This window comes from Hemitrygon akajei, chromosome 12 (genome assembly GCF_048418815.1).
Source record: "Hemitrygon akajei chromosome 12, sHemAka1.3, whole genome shotgun sequence".
NCBI lineage: Eukaryota > Metazoa > Chordata > Chondrichthyes > Myliobatiformes > Dasyatidae > Hemitrygon > Hemitrygon akajei.
The window spans coordinates 38,978,408-39,005,104 of NC_133135.1; the positions used below are offsets into that span (position 1 = coordinate 38,978,408).

At 41.4% G+C, this 26,697-nt stretch overlaps 1 protein-coding gene across 1 annotated transcript in view; it reads right to left on the reverse strand.

The window, feature by feature from the left end:
• LOC140736913 (uncharacterized) overlaps positions 1–26,697 on the reverse strand; it is a 62,066-nt gene that overhangs the window by 10,244 nt on the left and 25,125 nt on the right. The window contains exons 2-4 of the mRNA XM_073062943.1: positions 12,592–13,182; positions 5,192–5,455; positions 2,748–2,905 (exon numbers count right to left, since the gene is read on the reverse strand). Of these exons, the coding sequence (XP_072919044.1) occupies positions 2,748–2,905; positions 5,192–5,455; positions 12,592–13,182 (1,013 nt within the window). The remainder of the gene's footprint in view (positions 1–2,747; positions 2,906–5,191; positions 5,456–12,591; positions 13,183–26,697) is intronic.

Consider the following 26,697-nt stretch of genomic DNA (forward strand, 5'->3'; position numbering starts at 1 on the left):
CTGGGTACACCCATCTTGTAAACACACTGCCCAGAAGCCAATGGCAAAACACTTCCGTAGAAAAGTTTACCAAGAATAATCATGGTCACTGGAAGACCATGATCACCCATGTCATACAACAGGGCACATAACAAATGAACCATCTGCCTGAGAGTAACAAATTCTGACATACTTAAGGATAGGCTTTAGTCACAATTAACAAATGTGTTTTAGACAAAACAAAGAATACACACATTTCATTCACCATTCTTTAGCATAGTCTCCTCTCTGGAACTGGTGGGCTTTTGTGCCGTTATATCTAGTCCTGCTGGTATTCTAACAAACTAATGTAGAAAGTGCCAAGATTGTCAAAATCCTTGGATTGATTTCCTTGGATGCGGAACAGTTGCCATTACTGAATTCAAATGGGAATGGTGTGTCCAGTCACACAAACAGGTTTATAGTTTGTTGTTTCATATGGCATTCACACTTCTAATTGAAGTGTGGCCCGGGAGGGGCAGATGGAAGTCTGTCCATTTGGGATTAGTTTATAGTGAACTGTCAAAATGCAACGCACAGCAAGGCCCTTCAGCCCAAATCATCCATGCTGACCAAGTTGTTATTCGAGCTAGTTCCATTTCCCTGCAATTGTCTCACATTCTTTTAAACCTTTCTAACCCTGTGCCTAGGCAAAGTGTATCTGTACAAGCCTCTATGACCATGTCTTGCTGCCATTCCAAATATCCACCATCATGCGTGGAAGAATTGAACAAGTCCCTTTTAAATCTTTTCTCCTCACCTTAAACTTGTATTATACTCCTGTTGGCCAGAAAGAATGACAATTTTCAAATCAGTGAATTCAAATGAATCAAGGACAGTGGAAGCAGTCTTTGTTCTTGCCGTGTGCTTGAGGGATGGAGGCTGCCATTTTGTGAAGACACTCGATTCTCCATTTTGTGAGCTTGACATGCTGGACTTGATTAGTGTTTTAAAGAAGGCACAAAGACTCTTCAGGTAACCTGCTGGACTGGAGGTCATTTCCAAATAAGGAGTTGTTTGTGAGGTGTTCTTTGGTTGGCTACAACATGCAGACTTGTGAATGCCTGAGGCGATTCAAACTCATTGCTGACTGAGAACAAAGAGCCATGAGTCAGCAACTGTCCCTTGATGGGAAGAGGGTAATAGATGGATGCTGGCTTGGACCAGAGCCAATGACCAGGTGTTAAAGGCCAGACACATGAACTGCGGCCAATGACACGGGAATGCGACATTTGAATTGATAAGCAATGGATATAGAAGTGGATGCTTTGTGTGTGCCGGTGGCGGTAACTTCGAAGAATAACCATCGCAGATACAAGTGAGAAGAACCCTGCGTGAAGCACAAGGAGAGTGAGTCGGGACCATGAGGAACAAGGAGCGCCTGGCCAGCATAAATTCCTCCGCCCGGATAATTCCTTTGCTATTCTTTGACTATCCAGGAGAGTCAGGGATACTTAGCAGGTGTGCACACAAGGTATTTAGTGTATGAATTCACGTATTAATTAGTTTGAACAATAAAGGTAATTGTCAGTAAATACAGATCTCTCTGTGCCTCATTCAGAATCATTGGAAGAGGTAGAAGCGGTATCTCTCTCTCTCTTTTTCCAACAGAGCTGGTGTCCCTGGGTGGGCTCGAGGTTAAATCTCTTGTTGAGTCAGCACGAGACTTGAGCCGGACCACGTGGGTGAGAAACAGAGAAATCGGGGCTGGGTAACTGGTTGGTAGTGACCCAGGATGAAGAATTTAGGGAAATCTGCAAGTCCAAAGGACTTGGATAGTTTTGATTGGAGGGAATTGGAGGAACACTCCCATACCCTGGGAATAAAAGGCAGACCATTCACTTTATCTATATTCCTTGTGATTTTATAAACCTCAGCAAAGTCACCCCTCAGCCTCCTATGCTCCCAGGAAGTATTACAAAAAGTTAATATGATGCTTAGCTAATTCTGCATGATGCAGAGAAAAATGGAAATCCCACAGAAGTTCTGCTGCAATGGGAGAAAAGGCAAAAACAGCCTAACAAAAGTAAACAATGTGACAGAACTGTCGATGACACATCCCCCAGTTACTGCCAATTTCTACATTGCATTATATGATGATGAATCCCCATTCGTTCCTTACAAAGGGAGCAACACCAGACATTTTAGGGAGTTTTGGCAGCTGAGCCTTAGTCAGGATCTAGCTTTCCCATACTGGCTATTGCATGTAAAGGGAGCAGCTCATGGGTCCAGTGAAGGCCAGACAAGGGCCTGGACCCTGGAATTATAAAAAGCCCTGTCACTTCTTTGTTTGTAGGGCAAAAAGGGAACTGAGTTCAAGGTGGAGGACAGGATCTTTAGCAACATCCTCCATTTGAGTCCATGGACAGACCAGCAGTGAAGCAATCAATTTTACAGGACACTTCAGTACTCCAGACATGTAAACAGGGTGCCCTCCAACTCATTCAGCAAACTACACCAGGGTGCTAGCTGGCTCAAAGAAATTTCCAACAATACTACATCAAATGATGTTCACCCACTTACTGATTCCAGAAAAAAACAGATCGAATCTGCTCAAATGATTAGTCTAACGCACATTTTAACTGTACAGTTACAAAATAATTATTGAAAGAAATTCAACACATGTACAAAATTACTGAAGTGGAAGCCCACTTTACTTTGACAAAAGAGAGTTTAACACAGTACACTGAAAACAAGAACTGCAATGCCAGAACCGTTAGCTTTCTTACCATTGGGAGCTCATGAAGGCGCCTAAATTCCGGTTGGTTGATTCGTTGCCGATACTTCAGATATCCAAGAAGTGAAACAATTCCAATTATTATGAAGAAAACTGTAATCATTCCTATAACCAGGGGATCCATTTTGTTTAGATTAGAAGCTGGCTTCCCTGCAAAATGGAAATTGGAACAGCTTGAAATTAAGCAAGTTGTTTTCCTCTACAGCACTAGTTAACATTAATTTATTGGCTTACGTGTAACAAAACAGCTCTAATCCCTCTCCTTCATCAAGAGTCAGAAATTCCTCGGTGTTATCTTTTCAGAGGACCTATCCTGGTTCCAGCACTTACAAAGTGCTATTACAAAGAACACATGGCAGCACCTCTACTTTCTCAAAAGTTTGCGAAAGCTTTGACAAACTTCTATAGATGTGCAGTGGGGAGTATTTTGACTGGTTGCATCACGGCCTGGTATGGAAACACCAATGCCCTTAAGTGGAAAAGCACACAAATACTACTAGATACGGCACAGTCATTCATGGATAAAGCTCTCCCCATGAATGAGCACATCTACAGGGAGCACTGTCGCAGGAAAACAGTGTCCAAAGAACCCCACCATTCAGGCCATGATCTCTTCTCACTGCTGCCTTCAGGAAGGAGGTACACCACCAGGTTCAGGAACAGTTATTACTGCTCAACCATAAGGCTCTTGAACAAAGGGAATAACCTCACTCACCCCATCACTGAATTATTCCCACAACCAATGGACTCACTTTCAGGGACTCGTCATTTCATGTTCTCGATATTTACTGCTTGCTTATTATTATTTGTTTCTTCAAATGCCTACAAGACAATGAATCTCAAGGTTTAAATTAACAAGCATTTTGGGTCAGTCTGCACTGTGGAAGACACTAGCAGTAAGCCAGAAATTCAAGTGTGTCAGGGGGCAGATATGAGTGTAGTTGCTATTACTAAGGAGAAAGCGCCAGGAAGCTGAAAGGTCTGAAGGTAGACAAGTCACCTGGACCAGATAGACTACACCAAGCATTCTGAAAGACGTAGCTGAAGAGATTGAAAAAAATTAGTAATGATCTATCAAGAATCTCTAGATTCTGGAATAGTTCCAGAGGACTGGAAAATTGCAAATGTTACTCCACTCCTTAAGAAGGGAGGGAGTCAGGAGAAAGGAAATTATAAGGCCAGTTAGCCTGACTTCAGTGGTTGGGAAGATGTCGAAGTCCATTATTAAGGGTGAGGTTTCAGCGTACTTGGAGCCCCTTAATAAAGTAGGCCAAAGTCAACATGGTTTCCTTAAGAAAATATCTTGTCTGCCAAATCTGTTGGAATTCTCTGAGCAAATAACAAGCAGGACAGACAAAGGAGAGTCATCAGCTGTTACTTACTTGGATTTTCAGAAGGCCTTTGACAAGGTTCACACAGGAGGCTGCTTAAGAAGCTACAAGCCCATGGTATTACAGGAAAGATACAAACACGGATAGAAGATTGGCTGACTGGCAGGAGACAAAGAGTGGGAAAAAGGGGCTACTCTAGTTGGCCGTTGGTGACTAGTGGTATTCCACAGGGGTTGGTATTGGGACCACTTCTTTTCATGTTATATATCAATGATCTGGATGACAGAATTGATGGCGTTATGGCCAAATTTGTTGATGATACAAAGATAGGTGGAGAACAGGTAGTTTTTTTCCTGCCTCCCCTCAGCACACAACAGGAGCATTCACAATCCCGACTGGCACCCTCACTGCTAACTGTGCAATAAGAAAATTAAATGAAAAACAAATCTACAGCCTGCACCCCCCCCATCCCCCCGTTTCAGAGCCTTAACTCTCCACTCTAACAGTGGCCCACTCTCACGATGACTGCTCCATTTAAACCTAAATTCTTTTTTATTAGCACTTGCCAAGTGGCTACAGTTAGTCTAATGTCTCCTTAGGAACTGTGGTACACAGGATGTCCCAACTGTCCCCACTCACTTCTTTTCAAATCCCTCCCCTGCTTTGCACAATCCAACATCTTCTCCGGAACTGTGACAAGCAGAACGTCAACAAAAGGATAACAGAGGACAAGTTCAAGTGACCAAAATTCCTTTCTAAAATATACATTATCTGTTTAATGGATAGGGGGCGGATGAGAGAATATTCTTCTCAATAATCCAGTTGATTGCTTCTTTAAGTATTTTTGTGGATACTATGATACTACAGTACATGTGTCTAATCAAAATGCACACAGAAACTGTCACAACGAAGCACAGAAGAGCCCAATAAGTATGTTCTACGATTTTAGTATTTGTTAAACTACATTAGTAATCAGGAAGTTTAAGAGTACAAATCCCATCTAAGTTGTAAACCAATTAGTCCATGTAATCTGTTCTCTGGGAACTCTATTCTGTAACTCTATTTCACTGTCTTCAAGAAATGAACTGGCTTCTAAATTACCTACCATTCACCATCTTTTTGCCATTGGCCATACTGTCCTCATTCTGCTGTGTAGAAAATAACTTGGTTGTTTTGTTGATGATTGTCTGACTTGTGACAATTCCTGTGGCTTGGGTGGTGCTAGGTCGGCTGGTGGGCGTAGTTTCTGTGGTGGTGGAAATCCCAACAGGGGTACTGGATGTCACTGTAGTCGGCGTGGTCTTGGATTCCTGCAAAGTTGTTAGCACTTGCGGAGTTTCAGATTCTGCCATAGTGTCATTGGCCAATTCTGAAATGGGAAAAAATACTCATTTATGTAAACTGTTTTAGGATCCCTTAATTCAGAAAGTGTAGCTCCTCTCCTACCCAAGTGGCAGCTTGATAGAAAAAGATAACAACAATTGTGTTCAAAGAGACAAAAACCTCAAAACAAGTCAGATACACTACAGATCATTGGCTGAGTTTCACATTCAATCACAGTCTCGGTTCATAATTGAAAATGTTTTGCATTATTATAATAAGAAAACTTCAGGAGTGATCACCAAGATTGAAATTTGATAAGCATCTTGCAGAAGGACTGACCTATTTTCAGTTTCTCCCAGAAACTTTACACCACTCCCAATGATATTTTTACCCCTAAAATTCTTGGGTTTGTCTTTTATGTTATGAGTCAGTTATGTTATCATACCAATGCAGAGGCAGTTGACAACCAAGCTATTAATCCAAAACCAGTGAGACAAATAGATGTCATGCCAATGAGGGGGATCTTGTGTAGACCTTACTGGTAACACTGATCCACTGTAAGAAACATACAGGTGGTCCCCATTTTTTGAATGTTTGCTTTACAACAGCTCGCTGTTACAAAAGACCTACATTAGTACCTGATTTTGCTATCCATAGAGGATTTTCGCTTTGAGAAAAAAGACGCCCGCTTTATATGTGTGTTTACCCTGAGAAAGATTACCATGACCGTAAAGCCTCACACAGGCAGTTGTGCATATGCGTGTACGTGCGTAGGTGTGTACCTGCCGATTTTTTCCTCCAAATCGATTTCAGCTCACTGTCTTCCCAATTTTGATAAGTGAAACTACACCATACATAAAATATTTCCACTTTATATAGGCTGTATATTTATCATATCATTTCTGCTTTTACTGTATGTTGATGTTATTTTAGGTTTTATGTGTTATTTGGTATGAGTTGCTTTAATCTTTTTCGCTCCTTATGGAGCACAGGGCCTTAAAAAAAGTCCTCCACTTCCTGCGATCTCTAGCAGATGTTTTTGCAGTCTCCCAAGTTTGGCCGGTGGCTTTCAGTCCATCCAAAAGCCTACGCCTCCAGGTTTGCTTTGGGCGACCTCTTCTTCTCTTCCCTTGTGGATTCCATTCGAGTGATTGTTGAGTGACATTCGACTGGCACTTCCTCAAGGTGTGGCCGACCCATCTCCACTTCCTCCTCCTTATCTGGAATACAATGGGCTCTTGGTTTGCTCTCTTCCATAGGTCTAGGTTTGACACTCTCTCATACCACTTGAGGCGGAGGATCTGCCGGAGGCATTTGTTGAGAAGGTCTGGATCTTGTTGCAGCTGGTGTTAGTGATTCTCCATGTTTCGGATCCATATAGCAGGATGGCTTTCACATTGGAGCTGAATATACGGAGCTCAGTTTTGACAGAGATGGCCGTAGATCTCCAAACAGGTCGCAGGATTGTGAAGGCATGTTGGGCTTTTCCAATCCTTGCTCTGATGTCCTCATCTGTACCTCCTGATTTACTGGTTTTGCTTCTGAGGTAGGTGAATTTGTCTATATCTTCAACTATATGTCCTTCAATCCATAATGGCTCCTCCTATTTGTTATTAATGCATAGAACTTTGGTCTTCTCCTGACTGATCTTAAGGCCTACTCGCTGTGAGGTCTCTCCCAAGGAATCTACTTTTTTCTGCACATCTTGAAGCCGGGGTGAGAGAAAAGCGAGATCATCTGCAAATACCAGGTCTTCCAATTTCCCTGTTAATGTCCACTGGATGCCTCTCTCTGAGCCAACATAGGCTGTACTTGTAGCCCAGTCGAGTACCACAAGAAAAAGTAGAGGCGACAGCAGGCATCCCTGTCTGACTCCAGTAGTGACCAGGAACTCTTCGGACAGTCTCCCATTGTGGATGACCCTGCATGAGAAGCCATCATAAAGCTGCTTGATGATATTCACCATCTCTTCTGGTACACCATAGTGTCGTAAGATGCTCCACATTGACTTTCTGTCCAGGCTGTCAAATGCCTTCTCAAAATCAATAAAACACACATATAGTGGAGTTTGCCATTCTATTGTCTGCTCCACAATGACTCTAAGTGTAGTTATCTGGTCAATGCATGATCTCTCTTTCCTGAACCCTGCCTGCTCATCTCTAAGTCTCTGGTCAATGGCATCTTTCATCCGCTCCAAGATGACCCCGGTGAGAACTTTGCTAGGAATGGACAACAAGGTGATCCCCCTCCACTTGCCACACAGTGAAAGATCTCCAGATTTTGGCAGCTTCATAAGAAGGCCCTTCTTCCAATCTGATGGGATCTCTCCTGTTCTCCATATCAAATTCAACAGTATATGCAACCTCTCCACCTCTCCACCCTCTTTCAATGCTTCTGCAGGAATGTTGTCTTCTCCAGCAGCCTTGCCGTTCTTCAGGCTTTTCAGGGCTTTTCGAATTTCTTGCTTGGTGATTTCACCTATATTGATGTTGAGTGGGTCTCCAGGCTCCAGGTCAGGTGGGTTCTGTGGTAGTGGTCTATTCAATACTTCGGGGAAGTGTTCCTTCCATCTCGCCAGCTGATCTTCAACCGAAGTGAGCAGATGGCTTGTCTTGTCTCTAACAGGTCTGTTGAAATTGCTTTTCTTCCCTCTCAAAAGTTTAGTTGTCATGTAGAGTGCCTTGAGGTCCCCTTTACTGACCGCTGTTTCTGCTTGCTGTGCTATTTCATTGAAGTATGACCTCTTGTCCTTTCTGAGCTGTTTCTTCACCTCCTTGGCCATCATGCTGTACCTGTTGGTGGCGATTTGTTTCTGTTGCCGGGTTCCGGCCCGATTCAACTCCTGTTTGAGCTTTTTCCTCTCCTCCACCTTCTGCCATGTCTCGTCCCTGATCCAAGGTTTACTGTTGACTGGTGGTCTTCCCAGTACTTCTTCGCAGGCTCCTACAGTGGCCTGCTTGAAGGTAATCCAGGCGTGTTCTGCTGTTCTCTCATCTTGTTCCTCTATTTGAAGAGCCCCAAAGCCGTTTTGCAAGGCGATGTGAAAATCTTTCTTGTTCTCTTCCGTCTGTAGTTTTCTAACATCAAACTTTATTCGCGTGTTCTGTTGCTTCTTCTTGGCTGATAGCTTCACATTCAGCTTTGCAACAACCAAATGGTGGTCAGATCCAATATCTGCTTCTCTTTTGGCTCTCACATCTTGCAATGAACTTCTCCAGCGCTGGCGGACTATGACGTGATCAATCTGGTTCTCTGTTTGATGGTCAGGCGAGACCCAGGTTATTTTGTGGCAGCGTCGGTGGGGAAAGAGGGTACTTCCAATGGTCAGTTCGTTGAAGGCACAGAAGTCGGTAATGAGTTCTCCATTTTCATTCATATTCCCCAAACCATTCTGGCCCATCTCTCTCTCCCTGCCAGTGTTATCGCTACCTACTTTGGCATTCAGATCTCCCATGACGATCAACATATCTTACTTAGGTACCTTTCCAACTACTGCTTGAAGCTGGGTGTAGAAGAGATCTTTTTCTTCTTCCTCTGTGTTGTTAGTTGGGGCGTAGCACAGGATAATGGATACCTTCTGGAATCTGGACTCGAACCTGGCTGTGATGATACGGTCGGACATTGGTTCCCATTCTATCAAACTTCTGGCTGCTTCTTTGAACAACATCAGGGCCACACCAGTCTCATGCGGGTCTTCCTCTTTTTCTTTGCCGGAATAGAGCAGAGTTTCTCCTGTCTGCAGTTTGGTCTCACCAAAAGTATTCCACCTTGCTTCGCACATGCCCAGGAGTGTGAGGTGGTATCGGTTCATTTCCTTCTCTGCCTGTGCGCACCTACCTGTCTCCCAAAGCGATCTCACATTCCACTTTCCGATTAGGATAGATTTCTTCTGTGAGAGCAGCTTTGGAACCTCCATTTTGGTTTTCCTCGGGTGAAGGAGGGTTGTCAGCCCTGCAGCTTCCTGATGGGTTTGGTTGCAGCGCGTCATCAGCCTCCTGAATGGGGCCCTGCTTTTCCCAAGATCTGGGTTAGTGGTTGACAATCTGTTGACGGTTTCTGTAACAATTGCTTGTTTTACGTGAATGGGTTGTTAGTCCATTGCACAACCCCCAGCCTGGAGGGCCAGGGGTTTTCTGTCGGGGTCACTTTCCCCTAGGCGATGGCATTTCCATGCTAACGAGCTCCACCTGCCCGGGTTTGAAATCAGAGTTTACCCTCTCCTAGATAGGCTGCCATCCAAGGCTAACGAGTCCTATCTACCCGGGTTTGGAATCGGAGTTCCTTCTCCTAGGCTATGTTGGTTCATGGCACCTTCTTCCATATCATCCGGTGTATCCCTCGGTATGAGTCGGTAGGTTACTTTTTGGGTCTGGGAATGTTCAAAAATTTTTCCCGTATAAATTAATGGTAATTGCTTCTTCGCTTTACGGCATTTCGGCTTATAAACAGTTTCATAGGAACGCTCTACCTTCGGATAGCGGGGGAAACATGCATCTCTACCAGGTTAGAAGCTACTAGTTTCATAAACAACCAAGATCAAGAACCAAGTTAACGACCTCCAATGCCATTTACAAATATTGTTTAAAACTGGTAGATTTAACACAGTGAAAACCAATAATGCTAATGTATTCTAAAAAGAGGAAGCTGAAGAGATTGTGGATGTGACTTTGAAACATTTCCTGGATTCTGGAAATGTGCTGACAGAAAAGCCACAAATATTAACACAGTTGTGCAAAAGTGAAAAACAACAGGGTTTTCAAGGCCAATTAACCTCAAGTTAGTTGTTGGAAAACTGCTGGAATCCACTATTAAGGTACTGATCGAAGAACACCAGTCTGAGCACATTATAAGATTAGCTTCATTTGTCACATGGACATCAAAGCATCGAAAAGCACAGTGGAATGCACTGTTTGCATCAATGATCAACGTAGTCTGACACGTGCCGGGGAAGCCAGCCAGTGCCACCACGTGCCCAGCACCAACGTAACATGCCAACACTTACTAACCCTAACTCATGTCTTTGGAATGTGGGAGGGGACTGGAGCACCAGGAGGAGACCTTCACGGTCATGAGGAGAACTTATAGAGAGCAGCAGCAATTGAACCCCACCACTATTTTATGAAAGAGAAATTGGGCTTAACAAATATATAAAGAAAAGTGTTGGGTTGGTACTAGCAGTATGAAGGGAAGCTAGTGGAGCTGTATGGTGTGCAAGATACGGATTCTGGGATTGAAGCCAACGTATTACTTTGGACACAGGAGTAACAGAAAGAAAATAAAGGAAAATATTTAACTACATGAGATTTTTTAAATAGTAGGTGTCGGAGATCTGAAATCAAAAGAACAGAAAATGCTGGAAATACTCGGTGGAAGAGAAACAGGAAAAGTTTCAGGTTGAAGACACTAAGAACTAAAAAGGAGGCAAAAGAAACCTGTGAAGCTGCAATAAAGGGTTGGGGAAGGTGATGTCACCAATAGAGCAAAATTGGGATGACCATGGGAATTTGCAAACAAGTTAATCTGGCAAATTGGTGAGTGTCATGACAAGGCAGATGATGAACGAAATGGGAGCAGCTGGAGGATGACAGCAAAGAGAAAAAGAAGTGAGACGGAAGAATGTGGAGCAGGAGGACATACCATGAGGCCAGGCTGGGCACATTCTCCACTCTCATATACAAAAGGGAAAAAAAGCTGTCCTACTATTACAAATACAGAAGGCTGCAACATGAAAATGAAGTGTCACTGCTCGTTTTGGTGCCACAGACCAGCAGGTCAGTGAGATTGAGAAGAGGGATCAAAGTGGCAGGTAACAGGAAGCTCAGGATCACCCTGCAGAATGAACCCGGGAGTTCCACGGAGCAACCACCTCTCCCTTTCCCACTGTACAAGGATCCAAAACAGTCTTTCCAGGTGAAGCTTCAACTCTTGTATCTAGTGTCCTGCATTCTGCGTACACACAACGTGATCACGTCTACACAATAAGGCAAACAGACTGGGTGCTTGGGTGTGCATCAGTCATCCATCTGTAATATTAATTACAGTCAGCTTTCTATTCCTCCCTCCCCCATCCAACACCCCCAAGAGCGGAGGATGTGCCCAGCCTGACCTCACACTCTTCGATTCACAACTCCCACTTCTGCCTGGGTTCTTTTGTCCATATTCCCAATATCTAACTGTTCCCATTCATTCAATGCCCAAAATAGCTTGTTATCATGGTACCTCCATCATCACCCTGAGACAAACCACTTTCCCCATCCTCCTTGCAAATTTACAAGCTTCTGTCTCCTTCAAAGTGTAGGCGAGGGTCTTCAACCTTAAACATTGACTGTTTCACTTCCCAGAGATCACCCGAGTTGCTAAGTACTGTATTGTACAAAAGTCTTAGGCATCCTGGCTATATTTTACACACACACACACACCCCACCCCCCAAGACATTTGCATACAGTTCTTTTATTTGATTTTTATGGAATGAAGTGACTATCTTATATAAACAAAATGGGCCTGTTCTTTGGAGCTTTGGAAGGATAAGATGTAATCTTAACAAAACAATGAGGCTTATCGGCATAAGTGTTCTGACAACATTTCACTTACTGAGGAGGTTCAGAATGAGAAGGGATCATCTGAGGAACACGGGTTGATTGCTAAACGTTGAGTGGAGGAGAAATTTACTCTCTAAAAGCTGCAAATCCTTGGAAACTCCTACCTTAGACAATTGTGGATACCATTACTGATTGTGTTCAGTTTGAGCTGAATTTTCTTTTTGATTGAGGGAGCCCTGAGTGTTATGGGGAGAATAGGTATAATGAAATAAAAAGGAACGAAGGCCAAATTCTGACCAGCCATGAACTTATGACATGGAAGAACAACCTGAAGGGCATTACAGCCTGCTCCTGCTCCACAACAACAGGAGTAGCAGATAATTGAAAGCTTCATCACTTAAACTTGATATATTTAAAAGGAATCACACTATTCAATGGACCAATTCTTTCAGTGCTCCATCTCTTCATAACTGCTAATTAAATGTTGAACTTAATTTTAGGAAAGCTTTCATGGTGCAAGTAACAACGTTTTCACTTTTGCAACTTTAAAATAAAGTTTTAGTTTCTCCAAGAATCCACAGCACTGAAGAGATATTGATGATGACATCAACAATGCATATTTACAAGTGAACAAGCTCTTACCTTTCGATCCCTCGTGCTCTGTAGGTGTTGTAGGAGACATCTTCTTTGGCTCAATTGTTGTCTCGTACCCAGATCCTTGCACAGTTGCATCCATTTTCCTGGTCGTCCTCATTTGCTGTGGGATGCTTGTCACCGCAACGGTGGATACAGCTTTCACAACGTGACCATGACTCTCAGTCACATAAGGACCTACAGTGACATTCACTGTATCTGTATTGAGGCTACTGGTGCTTGTAGGACTCACAGTCGGTTTGCTAATTCTGATTTGTGTTTCACTTCCTGCCAGAGGGTCTCCATATGTAACACTAGTAGCCATTTCATTTTTTTGGGTGAGTTCGCTCATCTCTGCATTGTGAGTTAAAGCACTAACAGTTGAATTTTCCATTGGAGTAATAAAACCAGTTCCATTTTTCAGGCTTGGTGCAGAAGAATGACCCATTACGTCCAGGTTGGTATCATGGCTTATATTACTACTGGCTGTATGTTCTGTCGGTTTAACTAATCCCTTTGTACTTGATAGCAGATTAAACAAAGGTGTGGTATTGCTCGGTGCCCTTTCCGTTGAACCAAATGGCTCTTCAGTAGAATTTTCTTGAAAGAGAACACATTAGAAAATAGTCAACAGGAAGCTTAGTTAAGATTGTTGTTCTGGTCATTAGTATCAAAAGTCTAAGTGTAATCATTTAGCCTGACCCATTTCTCATACATTATGAAGATAAACTCATCAACCCCTCAGATATTTCTTTCGGTACATCATTCCAACTTCAAATCAAAGCCAAGGTATTGTTTTGAAATTCTGAAGATATCATTTTTACTCTACATAACTATCAGGGATTACAGAACCACCTTGAAAGAGCAAAGATAGGGCGAATAGCATGGCAAGCAAACACTGATGTTACCAGAAACAAAAATGGTGTTAGAGAGTGGTGGTGAGAGGTGATTCTACCTCAAGCACAATGTACTTGTACACTTAGCTACAGACTCCCCATATTCATTCACACATCCTCTTCCAAAACAGCAATCTACCTACACAATTACAACAGAACAGAAAATGGCTGTTCAGATATTGATGGGGGTTGATACCCACTTTTGGTATTGCAAACCCGCAATCCCGTACCTCTGCTCCATCTCTAGACTGTGGCATATTTCTCCCGCAGTGCCTAACTCATGCCCTTTTGAAGGAACTAAATAAATCTGTTTCAAATCCCATACAACAAAATCTTAACAGCTCTGAGCAAATGCACTCTCCTTACATTTTCAATGAACATTAAACAAATCAAAATTAACAAGCAGCAAATCTAATGTTGGTTCTAGTTTCAACATGGCTCGAAGTGGATATAAATTACAATGTAAAATAACCCATAGTCGAGCATAATATTTTAAAGCAGAGGTAATCAAAATACATAAATATCTAGAGGCACAGCTCCCACTTTGCACTTTGGCTACACTGTCACTGGTTTGACAGTGTTTGAGTCCACACGGGCCTTCACAGCCTCATTAACATTCTATTAACTGCATAATCTAGGCAGAAATATTCCCATTAATGCTTTACAAAATTTAAATTTCATTTTAAAAAAAATTGAAATAATTTAAATAATAATCAAGTACAGAGGATACCAGTTAATTGGGGCACATAGGGACCAGTACATTTTGGCCCAATTAGCCGAAGTTTCATGGAAATAGTTAAAAGGTGTATATAAGATAAACTACCATTTAACAGATGAACAAACTATGTATTTAAGTGAAATATAAAACAAAATAGAACACAATCAATACTACTACAGTACTATAAAACTGTGTCTTGGTTCCTAATAGTTATTGACGGACGAATTCATGAATTCAATGTTTGTTTGATTGACCGTAAGTGAACAAAATCAGTGCAAACACCTGTGCAGATAACGGACCATCTTCATGGAATGCTTTTGACGATTGTGTCCTCCAAATTTTTATTTTCACTGTAACATTCAAGATGACTGTCGATATTTTCAAATTCTTCATAGTTCTCAACTTGTTGAAATAGTGAAATTGTTTCATTTTCACTCCCGGCCATGTCTTGCATCTTCCAGCCTGAATGCTTGAAATTGCAGTGAGCAAAACAGGTCCGAATGGTCTTGCTACTTATTTCACACTAATTATCAGTCTCCTGACTCAACTAAGTGGCATAGTACCCTAAATAAATGAAAAATCCTGATTATTTTCTCAAATAGTTTTTGTTCTTTAAGAGCTGTCCCAAATAAGATGCTGCCCTGATTAACCAATGGCCCAATTAACCAGAATCCACTGTATATTTTTATTCAGGTAAGCACAAGGGTGACTCTGCTAAGGGAGGATTTATCAGCCATCCCTAACTTCCTGCAAGGTGAGTGAAGCCTCCGTCGGTCAGTGTCAGCCATGGAGGGTGCATCCTAGTTGTCTAGATACACAAGCCTGGGGAGTACGATATGGAGAGCAAGCTGTTGCCCATGTAGCAAGCTCCCCCTCTGCATGTACCTGATGAACCCAAAGGAATCACAGCCTGGTACACTTTAGTACCAGCAACATTGCAAGAGTTGCCTCAGGGGCTCCAGCTTTGGATTTCCTCCCACCCCCCTCCGGGTTTACTCCCAAAGCCTACCTCTTCAGTGGCTATAACTTCAAGGCAGCGGAGGTTGAGATCAGAGTTTTCCTTCTCTTCGAAGAGCTGCCAACCATCCTAACGAGCCCCATCTGTCCAAAGCAACTGGCTTTAAGGTGCCAGTCACCTGCCTTTGTCCCTACTCCTGTCAGTAGAAACATTTCTGCTGGGTTTAGTAGCTAAACTACACATGAAGGCCAGGAGCTGGACTTGGTTGTCAGAGGCTATTTGAGACACACGCCATTTGGAGCTTTCAATAGGTATTGGGAGCTTGTCCCCACCACCTCCCCCGGCTATAACAACCTTAAGGTAGTCACCAAATGCAGGATTTAGGCCAATGAATAAATTAGCAGGAAGGATGATGCACGCCTTGCAGGCAAGCTGGTAATTTTTAGTTCCCACATGGCTACTGCCTTTGTAGTCCTATATTGTAGATGTGATCTGTTTGTGGATGTTGAAGAATCGTTTGCAAGTTGCTGCAGTAGCTCCTGTGGATGGAACATCATGCAGCAAGAAAGTAGGGGGATAATCAATGAGCTTCTGATCCTGGATGATATCAAAGTTAAATTTCACAGTAGTACTGTCACTGCTTTTATGAAACAAATGACAGATGCCCTGGCTTAAAGAAAAAGTGAAGCGCTCAGTCTTTTCCTGTAAAGAAACTGAACTAAGACTTGAGAATTTGGAAGTGAAACTGGATTTTGTCTGGTTTATTAATTATTAAAAAATACACACAAGCACTCCATATCTAGCACCGTTCAGTATAGTTTCTTCAAACAGCTTTGAAAACAAAGACAAATTTCATAAGATACATAGAGGTAATCATGTTTTCTTTAATAGAAAGTATGCAGCTCGAGTGGTGGCGGGGAGCGAATAAGGTAAATTCTATCAGAAGCATGAGAAAATCTGCAGTTGCTGGAAAACACACACACACACACACACACACAGTATCTATGGAAAACAGTGAACAGTTGATGTTTCGGGCCAAGGAGGTCTACTGTTTATTCCTTTCCACAGATGCTGCCAGGCCTGCTGAGTTCCTCCAGCATTTAGTGAGTGTTGCTTTGTTAAATTTTTACGTCTGCATTCTATAACTGCCATAAGTCATGACTAAGAACTGAGAGGTAAAAAGTAGAAGTTAAACCCAGCTAGAAATTCATTCTCATCACAGCACAACATCACAGGGCCAGTCCATGTTGTCTTTTATCTGCCATATTCAAGTAAAATGTTTAGAAAACAAAGAATTTGAGGGAAATGGACAGAAATGGAATATTAATGCAAAAACTTTGCAGCATATAGGGCAAGACAAGATATACCAGGCTGAAGACGAGGAGAGAATACAAGGGTAGAATGGGTTGTTTACGAGAACTCTTTTGAGAGTCCACAAGAAGGAATGAAGCAGGAGGTATGTGGCAGGACAGTGTGTAGGGATGGATACAGGTAGGGAGGCGCAGGAGATGTGGGCTGCAACTGTTAGAGAAACTTAAACCTTAATTACTCTCCAATTGTACCTCAAAAACAGTCCCTATCACCGTCTAAATGAACAGAAAATGATAGATGTTATATCTGTTTTGTTAATTATTGCAACACAAACAGGTGGTGGTTTAGGGAGCAGATAACTCCTTCCTTCAAGCTATTGGTACAGCTAAACTATTCTTGCTTCAAATTTACTGACAATACAGCAAGACAACAAAAATTACGCACTACATATCACATTGAAATGCCTAACACATAGTGATGCATTCATTTCAGACAGGAACAGTTGGCAAGTTTCTGAAGTAAAACTAGAATAATATTTGAAATACTCTGGTCAGGCTGCATCTTTATGAACCTCTGACCCGAAACATCAGCTTGTTTCCATTTCCACAGATGCAGCCTAACTGCTGAGTATTTCCCGCAACTTAAATTATTTTCACAGATAAGCTTCTTTCATCACTGTGGGGAAAAAAAAGGATTTATATGGATTGACAAATATCAAACTACTTGCATTACTGTTTGATGCTTTTCTATTTAAAAATAAGTTGTAAGAAGTAAACTTGAAGCAGAGGCCTCCTAAAAACTTGATAGCTTGTTGTTTTTGAAATGCTTCTATTAAATCTGCTACAGGCATCTCAGAAAGAAATGTTTTGATCATTTGGCATCTGAAAATGTACAATCATAATTACCGTAGATGTCGGATTATAAGCCGCTACTTTTTTCCCACATTTTGAACAGCTTTGAACACTGCGGTCTTTACTACGGTACGGCTAATGCATGGTTTTTTTTCATGCCGCCAAAAACATTTTGCCTCGTAACAGTAGACCAATAAAATTGATGAATAGTTCACAGAGGTCCAATGAAATTGTACGATAAATCAAGCGCACTTTCACAATTAAATTATTGTAAATCAGTCATTTGTACTCACCCTCATCAACATGGAAAACACTCGAAGAAAAGCATTGTGCTGCCTTTATGGCAGTTATTTAGTTTATAATATTTTCGCTTAGTAATTCATTTGTTAGTAATTTCTAGTTAAAGATAGAAGTGTTTTAACTATATTTGTTTTCTGTACTACATCGCGGGATGCTATGACATCACACCCGGTTTCGCTGCGTCTTGTGGGAAATACCGGTTTGCGATAAACGGGAAGGTGGGGGGCGAGCGGCATTAGATCTGAGCGAACGCTGCTTTTAAGTTAAAGGCGATCAATAACTTTTCCTGGTAGGCTGCAGTATATATATTTTTTACCAGTCGTTAGGAGATATTGGAATGTTGTTCAGTAAAAAAGTATACGCAACGTATATTTAAAAGTAGCCGCGTTACAGGCACGGTTCGAAAAAAAGCATTTGCAATATGTATTTGTTCATGTTACCATATGGATTTAATTAAAAGTTAAAAAATCCTCACGTGTAATATCTTTCTGTGTAAATATCTCATATTACAACGTGGGACACCTGCGGCCGAAAATCCAGTGCGGCTTGTACAAGTACAAAATTGATTTTCTTTCTAAAATTAGAGCCAGCGGCTTTTAATCAGGTGCGCTCTGTAGTGCGAAATCTACGGTAAATGGGGCTATAGCCACAGCAAAATAAAATATATCTTGGCATTTTCTATCTCCTCCCCATTCCTGAAGAGATACAGCCTTTAGGAAAGCAGGAGATATCAAAATGCCAGGCAACATTTTAATAATAAAAAGCTGCATATGTTGCCCAAGCTAGTCTTGAGCTAACTGGAGACGAATGACAGTTGCTCCATCAATTAGGTTTTGGTAACAATAACCTCAAAGTGACCACGATGATTTTCTGCACACACTCTGAATCCAACTATGCTCAACCTACTGCCTTTCCCGGAGTACAGACGGCCTTTATTGGAAAAGTTACCGCAGCTTCTTGTAGATTCAGTGTCCTTTGATCATCAATCTGTGCTCTCTTTCATTTAACTCTTGTCTATACGTTAGACTGTTTACTGCTTAACCACCGACCTGCTATCCTCTAGTCAACAGCCTGACACTATACCCAGTGGTTTAATAATCAACAGAAAAAAAAGGGAGACTGCAGATGCTTGAATCTGGAACAAAAAAAATAACCTGTTGGAAGAGCTCAGTAAGCTGTGCAGCATCTGTAGGAGGGAAGGAATTGCCACTGGTATTTAGACAAATAACTAATAACAAATAACTAAATAACTAATTACTCTATTGTGCTGCTGAAGATTAAAAGTTGATGAGAAAAGCGCTCTGAGGAGGGGCGTAAAAACACATGCCACTCCGCTGGACAAAACAGGTACAATGGGTACAACATTTCAGAGTGCCAATTGTTGATGTTTACTAAACTGCTGACCATGTAGAACAATGTGAAAATTGAAAATTCAAACAGGGGCAGATGGAGTCTGAACTGAGAAGAGACTGCTAACAAAGGTAGAAATGAAACCAACAATACCCATCCTCCCTCCTCACAAGCAAAACTGAACTTCAGACATTCAAAACAAATTAGCAGCTTCAAGGCTGTAAAATTCTTTGCAATACGAAGTTCTAGTTCTTTGCTGCAAATTCTGAGATCATTTAAGCTTTAAAATTAGGAACTCAAATTTACATTATAATTTGGGCTGCACTTTATTTGGCTTTTAACCTCCAAGTTAAAACAAGCTGCTAACATTTCATGAAACAATATGGCGCAGATTTTCTTTCACTGTCTTACTTTCCAACAAGCATGTGTAGGCTAATATGCAATTATGAATAACCAATAGCTGATAATGTAGTAAAAGAGAGCGATTCAATAGTGGTTTAAAAATTCTCCAAGTACTGCCCATCTGGTTTAAATCTATTCAGCTAAATTACTGGGTCATAACTCACTACCAGCTATGTCCTATATTTAATAAAACCAGTGTTGAGCTCAGCACAGCATAAGAAAATTTAATTTAGCATAAAACTAATTGAAAGAAAGCACAGAGCGGGGAGATACCTTAATAGGGAGACTTTCAATTTGCACTAGGGAGAAAATGTCAAGAGGAATGTCCTCTTTTGTAAATTTTCCAACATTTCCTTTTCCAAGGGTAAGTGAGACAATCCACCAGCATTTCCATGATTAGCTGCACTCTTGAATTTGAAGTTGTAATTGTGTCCTCCAAGAAACAAGAGCCCAACTCTGCATTCGTGCTGCGGCTGTTAGCGCAGCGCCCTTTTGTGCATTGAAAATGGACAATAGTAGTTGATTATCTCTAACGAGGGTAAACTCTCTTCCATACAAGTACTGGTTGAAAAGTTTTACACCCCAAACCAGCCTCAAGGCCTGTCAATCTGAGCATAATTTTTCTCTGCAGCCATAAGGGAATGTGATGCAAAAGCTATGGGGCTTTCACTTCCATCACTCCAAACATTTGACATGGCGGCACCTAAACCATAAGATGAGGCATCATAGGCAAACTTCCCTGTGATTCATAATGTGTGAGTACAGTGTCTGAGTCACCATGTTCTTTTGTCTTTTGGAAAGCCACCTCACACTGCTTTGTCCAATGCTTGTGGAACACACTCACCCATTATAACAACAGAGAAACCCAAAAAACTGTAACTGTGATACATTCTTTGGCCTTGGGGAATCCACCATTGCTTAAGTTTTTTCCCCACACACTTGTGTAAATCTTGTGCATCAATGGTGTGACCACAGTAAGTGATGCTTGATTTAAAGAATTCACATTTGCCATGTCATGCTCTGAGCTCATAATCTTCTGATCTTTTTAACACTGTCTTGAGATTTGGGAGATGCTTCTTGTCATCCTCACTGATAAAAATGCTGTTATCCAGGTAACACTGAGTGCCTGGGCATTCTTGCAGCACCTGGTCCATAGCCTTCTGTCACAGTGCAGATGCAGATGCTGCACCTAAAGTATGACTATTATAGCGATAATACCCTTTGTGATCATTTATGGTGAGAAACACTTTGGACTCTTCTTCCATTTCCATCTGCAGTTAGGCCTCAATTAAGTCCACTATGCTGAAGTGTTTCCCCCAGAAGACTTTGCAAAGATATCTTCTATCCTGGGCAAAGCATATTGATCTACTTTCAGTACTGGCTTGATGGTGACCTTAAAAATGACCGCAGATCCTGACAGGCCCATTCATCTTGACTATTGGGACCACTGGTGTTGCCCATGGGCTCCACTCAACTTTGAAAAGAATTCCTTCAGTTCCATGCGATCTAACTCACTAGCTACTTTAAACACAGATAGAAGAGGAGACTGCATGTGCTTTGTAAAACTTCAGTATAGCATTTTCATTTAACACTATTTTACTCTGGATATGTTTGAGTTTTCCAATGCCATCCTTGATCACTTCTATGGCATCCTCCAGTACCTTTCTGAATAAACTTTCAGTTCACTCTATTGCAGGGGATGTGGCATGGAACTGGATGCAACTTGATCTCCAATCAAGTTGCAATTTCAGCCAATCACGTCCCCACAATGCTGGCCCTCTTGTTTTTACTACATACAAGCCCAATGTGACTTGTTGGCTGTTGTACTTCACTTATGAATGTCATTCCCAGAGGAATCATCTTTTCTCCAGTATGAGTTCTTAGTTGGATATCTATAGGCTCCAATTCAGTATTTTCAAAATTCCATTCAAACTCACTTTGTGGCCTGAATGAATCAGCCAAACCAGCGTCCAATTCCATTTTAGTTAATTTGCAATTCACTTCTTCTGCAAGTCATATTGCTTGTCCCTTGTTAGTTTTCACATTGTAAATCTTATGCTATCCAGTCCTGTGTCACTCATATCATTATCAGATTTTTCATCAACAGCATGTAGATTAGTGCTCTTTTTGAAACTGCAGCTTGACTTTTTAAGCTTTTTCTCTTCCCTGTGCAGTCCATTTAGGTTTGTCAACTCAATGTGCTTTTTGTATGTGTCCTACTTCGTTTCATTTTCTGCAAGCTTCACCTTTAAACATGAATTGGCCTGGCGCATGCGAGTCCTTGTCACAATGGTAACACAATTTGTTGGGCCAGGAGGACCTGCGTCTAGATGCTGCAATTTTGTTCAAGCTCAGATTCATTCCTGAAAGCAACTCAATTGTGTCTTTGTTTCTATTGATACTGCAATTTCAACTGCTCTTTTAAACATATGTAGTGTTTCAGTTAGGAGCCATTTTTGAATGCTTTCTTGTAAGATTCTACAAACTAAACAATCTCTCAGTGTATCATTAAGCCCATCACTGAACTGACAATGCTCAGACAATCTCTTCAATTCAGCCATGTATGTTGAAATGGACTCCTTCCTTTTGATTCTGCAATCAACAATGGCTTTGGTTCTAAATGTCCCTGCATTACTTTCACAACATCAGCACAATTCATTCCGACTGGTTTGGTTGGAACAGACTATGCTTTTCCACCTATTTCACTTGGCAATATCTGCACTTGCTTTTCATTGAATATTTCATTTGCTTCAAAATGTTGCTTAATTTACTCAGCATACATCAACCAGTTATCTCTTGTGCAATCAAAAGTATCCATCTTTCTGATGTCCCCAGCCATTTCTCCTTTTTTTTAAAAATACATTTATTATTATTATCACCCAGTATCACCATTTATGAACCTGTGAATTTGCCCATTTTCTGCCCCTTTTTAAAAAAAACTCAAACCATCTCATCTTGTGAAGAAAGCAGTTGAACGACTTGCTGCACTTCAACAGGTAGATACTTGTCTTGGGTTGGTTTTTAAAATACCTCGTCACAATTGTTATGTTTTGTAACTCCAAAGCATAAAACTAATTGAAAGAAAATAGAGACGTGTATGCTCAGTTTCGTTTTTACTTTAAAGTGAGATGCGCACTTATGACTTGATGGCATAATGATGTACAATCGGCCCTCCTTATCCGCGAGGGATTGTTTCCGGGACCCCTTGCGGATACCAAAAAACATGGATGCTCAAGTCCCTTATTCAACCTGTCTCAATGCGGTGGACCTTAGGACTCAGCGGAACCCCAGACCTTATTTAATCTGTCTCAAGGCGGTAGACATTAGGACCTGGCGGTGTAGCTCTGAATCTGCAGTGTTTCTGTTCACGAAAATAATCACGATCACAATTGAAAATAAAGTGGAAATAATAAAGCTATTGGAAAGAAACGCCATCGGTCACTGGAAGAGCGTTAGGCTACAGTCGGTCAACGATTGGAATAATTTTAAAGGATAAAGTGAGAAAGGCCCTGTCCTGATGAAAGCTACAATTATTACTAAGCAATGCAGTGGTTTAATTATTGGGTTTTGGGTTTTTGATCCTCCACATCAACCAGGTACGGACAGAGAGTGTGCTAGGGAGCGATCTGTCACTGGATCGAACTCAGGAACTTCTGTTTCCGAGCCTCACGCTGAAACATACGTTCTTAAGTGTTTTATATGCATAGAAGGGTAAAATATATACTATATACTAAGACAAATGTTTGACTAACTGATGCTAAATAACACCTGATGTACCTGTTCTGACTTACTAAGAGAACTTCCGATTTTTTTCGATCCTAATCCATGATAACCTACGCACATCCTCCTGTATACTTCAAATCTCTAGATTACTTATAATACCTAATACAATGTAAATGCTATGTAAAATGGTTGTTATACTGCATTGTTTAGGGAATAATGACAAGGAAAAAAAAATCTGTACATGCTCGAACAACAAGTGCTGGAAGAGCGCTTCCGGGTTTTCTTGGTTCGCGGTTGGTTGAATTTGCGCATGCGGAACTCGCGGATAAGGAGGGCAAAAAATGGTCAATCAAGTATTTATAACTTAACTCAAATATTAAATACACAGAACTGTTACTGTACGGAATATAAACAAGTCACTTATCAGCACGTTCATGTACTCATGAGTGCAGGTACAACAGTAGTGGAGTTGCTGTTAAGGGCAGACCCACTGCAATAAGAAACTAACCATTAAGAGCTTAACAACGCACACACTTTGACTTGTTCAGAGGGGCAAGAGTGGTATTGTTGATACCTCAGTCCAAGTACAAATGACCAAAACAAAATTCTCTTCCTCCTGATTTCAAAAGTTATTTTGTTCTCTTAAGAAGTCCTTTTGTTTTAACAACCACATTACTCTTGTGCACAAAAATCAGGTTCTTTTCAGTGTGTTGTTCAGATAGCACCATTCTTCTCTCTGCCCTGATAGCAAGCTTTCACTGTCTATTCACCCATGGGTGGCTTGACTGACCTACAATTCACAAAATCATAGAACTGCTACAGCACACAAGCCAGTCATTAAGCTTACTAAGTTATGCAAACTTCCAGTAGCAGAGTCTCTTCAGTTCCATTCTCATGTTCTTTCTCTGAGCCACAGAAATTCTCAAGTGCCTACAAGATAGGTTTGAGATGCAGAATTTTTAATTCTTATGTTTCCTGTACGTCATCCTTCTTCGACCACTTACCTGCCTATTTCTGTTCTTGTAAAGGCTTCCCTCCCCTAATCATGGGTATTGAGGTCAATCACAAAAGCAACTTAGCACAAGAATATCAACTTGGCTAGAGAACTTTCTAGTATTCCTCAAATTAGAAACTATATACACAAGGCAATTTCCTTATGTTGTTTTCAAGAACTCACAACCTTAAATTGTACTGCCTTATCTCTCTTTTCCATTTAAATTATTAGACAGCAAGTTTAAAATCTACTTTCATCACACAACAGACTTAAGTAAATTGTGAAATGATCACAGTTTTTTCCACTTCACAGCACATCTCTGAAATACAGATTAGTAGCAAAGAGTGGGCCATATACAGTGCTAATTCAGGAGCTGAGCTGTCAGGTTTGTAAACACAAGTTCCTTCTGGATGAGCAAGTACTAATTTTAAACAAGGATAACTATGTGTGGCTTCAATGCTTCTAGAAGCAAGCAGTCTAATACTTACTGATTGGCAAGTACAATCGCGATCATGAAGAGCACCTAGACCCCATGATATTTTGCTGTGTGCATTTAAAATCTACATGCCAGAACGATCTTTCAAAGAAGGTTGTGCATGAATCCAGACAACAAAACAACTTTTCATAAATTAGTAGCATAGCTTTCCATTTACAACAAGGTTTCCACTGACCTACCAACAGCTAGAACATGAAGAATACCACTGAAGACCAGACAGCCCATCATCCTATTAGACTAAATGGAAACCATAGACTGAAAATCTGGTTGAATAGCGCCAGAACAACCACCTCTCACTCAATGTCACCAAAACCAAAGAACTACAGGGGGAGGAAATTGGAGGCTCAGGAGCTTGTGCTTAATGGGGGAAATTGGAGATGGAGGAGTCAGTGATTTTATTATTTCATTATCATTTCAGATGACATCCTGGGACCGACACACAAGTGCCATTACAAAGAAGGCACAGTAGCAGCTCTACTTTCTTAGAAGTCTGCACAGATTCAGCATGACATCTCAAACTTTGACAAACATCTATCGATGCACAGCATCCACCTAGTTGCATTACAGACTGCTATGACAACAAACGGCCCAAGAACGGAAAGCCAACAAAAAGTACAGTCCAGTTCATCACGGGAAAAGCCCTCCCCACCACTGAGCACATCTACAAAGAGTGCTTCTACATACCACGAGAAATTCATCATCAAGGCCCCTCACCATCCAGGCCATGCTATCTCCTCACTGCTACCATCATTCAAAAGAGGTACAGCAGCCTCGGTTCCCACACCACCAGGCTCAGGAATTGTTATTAGCCTTCAACCATCAGGCTCCTGAATCAGCGCAGACATCTTCACTCACCAGAGCACAGAACCGATCACCGAACAAAAGCCATGGACTCACTTTCAAGAACTCTACAACTCGTGTTCTCAGTACTATTTATTTATTGTTTGTTTCTTTTTGTATTTCAACAGATTATCAGTCTTTGTGTGTAGTCTTTCATTGATTCTATTGCATTCCTTTGTTCTGCCGTGAATGCCTGCACGAAAATGAATCTCAGAGCAGTACTGGGTGACATTTACGTACTTTGATAATAAATTTACTTTGAACTCTTTATACAGACATTTAGATAATTCTGGGAAGAGTATCCAACCTGCGACATCAGCTTCCTTTCTTTTCACAGATGTTAGCTGACCTGCTGAGCACTTCCGGCTATTTTCTTTTATTTCAGATTTCCAGCAGGATTTTTGATTTTCATTTTTGGACAATTCTTAGCTTGCATTTCTTCTGGAGTTCAACTTAGCACCATGTCCAGTACTCTGTTATCAAGTAGTTACACAAAATTAGGCCATAATTCAACAGATTGAATATGTGCTTTCAATTACTGACTTCAAGCAGGTTTTAAAAACACTAACTAGAAAAGCCCAACCCCTGGTTATTTGCTATTGATGAACATCCAGTCTGCGCATTCAATTTAATTAAAATCAGTATCACTCCGCAACTTACACAAATTTTTATAAAATGGATTTCCCACTATAATCTGGCGACATTTAAGGCCAAATATCTTTAGCTGATGCTGAGATGTATCCTAAGATGCATTGGGTCGCATTAGTGATGTAACTGGGTGTTGTTATCAGACACCCTCGCCCAAGTGGCCCAGCCTGGCTTGCGCCCCAGCAGCATTCACCCACAGGTCACACCTGATCCATAGCCATCTGAAGGCTTGCTGAGCAGCCTCGGCTGGTCCGGATGGCTCTTTTCTTTGCAGCCCCCATAACGCCAAGGCGAGAGTCGGTTCTCCACAGCGAGCAGCCAGTAAAACCTCTGTAGGATCACATTCCCGTCTCTGGCACTCCTCTACCAGCTCCTGGCATTTGCCTCCTCAAACTACTTCCAAATTAAAAAAAACATAAAAATTCTTCTACACAATCAGATAATGAACACAGGACACTGAAAAAGCTCTGATGAAAAGAATGGATGTCAAATATTGAATGATAAAGACAAGCAATGCAAAGTGTCGCCATTGAGAATTTGTTACTTAAAACACATACTACATTGGACTAGTGAACAGATTGAAGTATCGAATGCTAAAACCCCAAAGTGGAACTCTTAAGCACAGTCA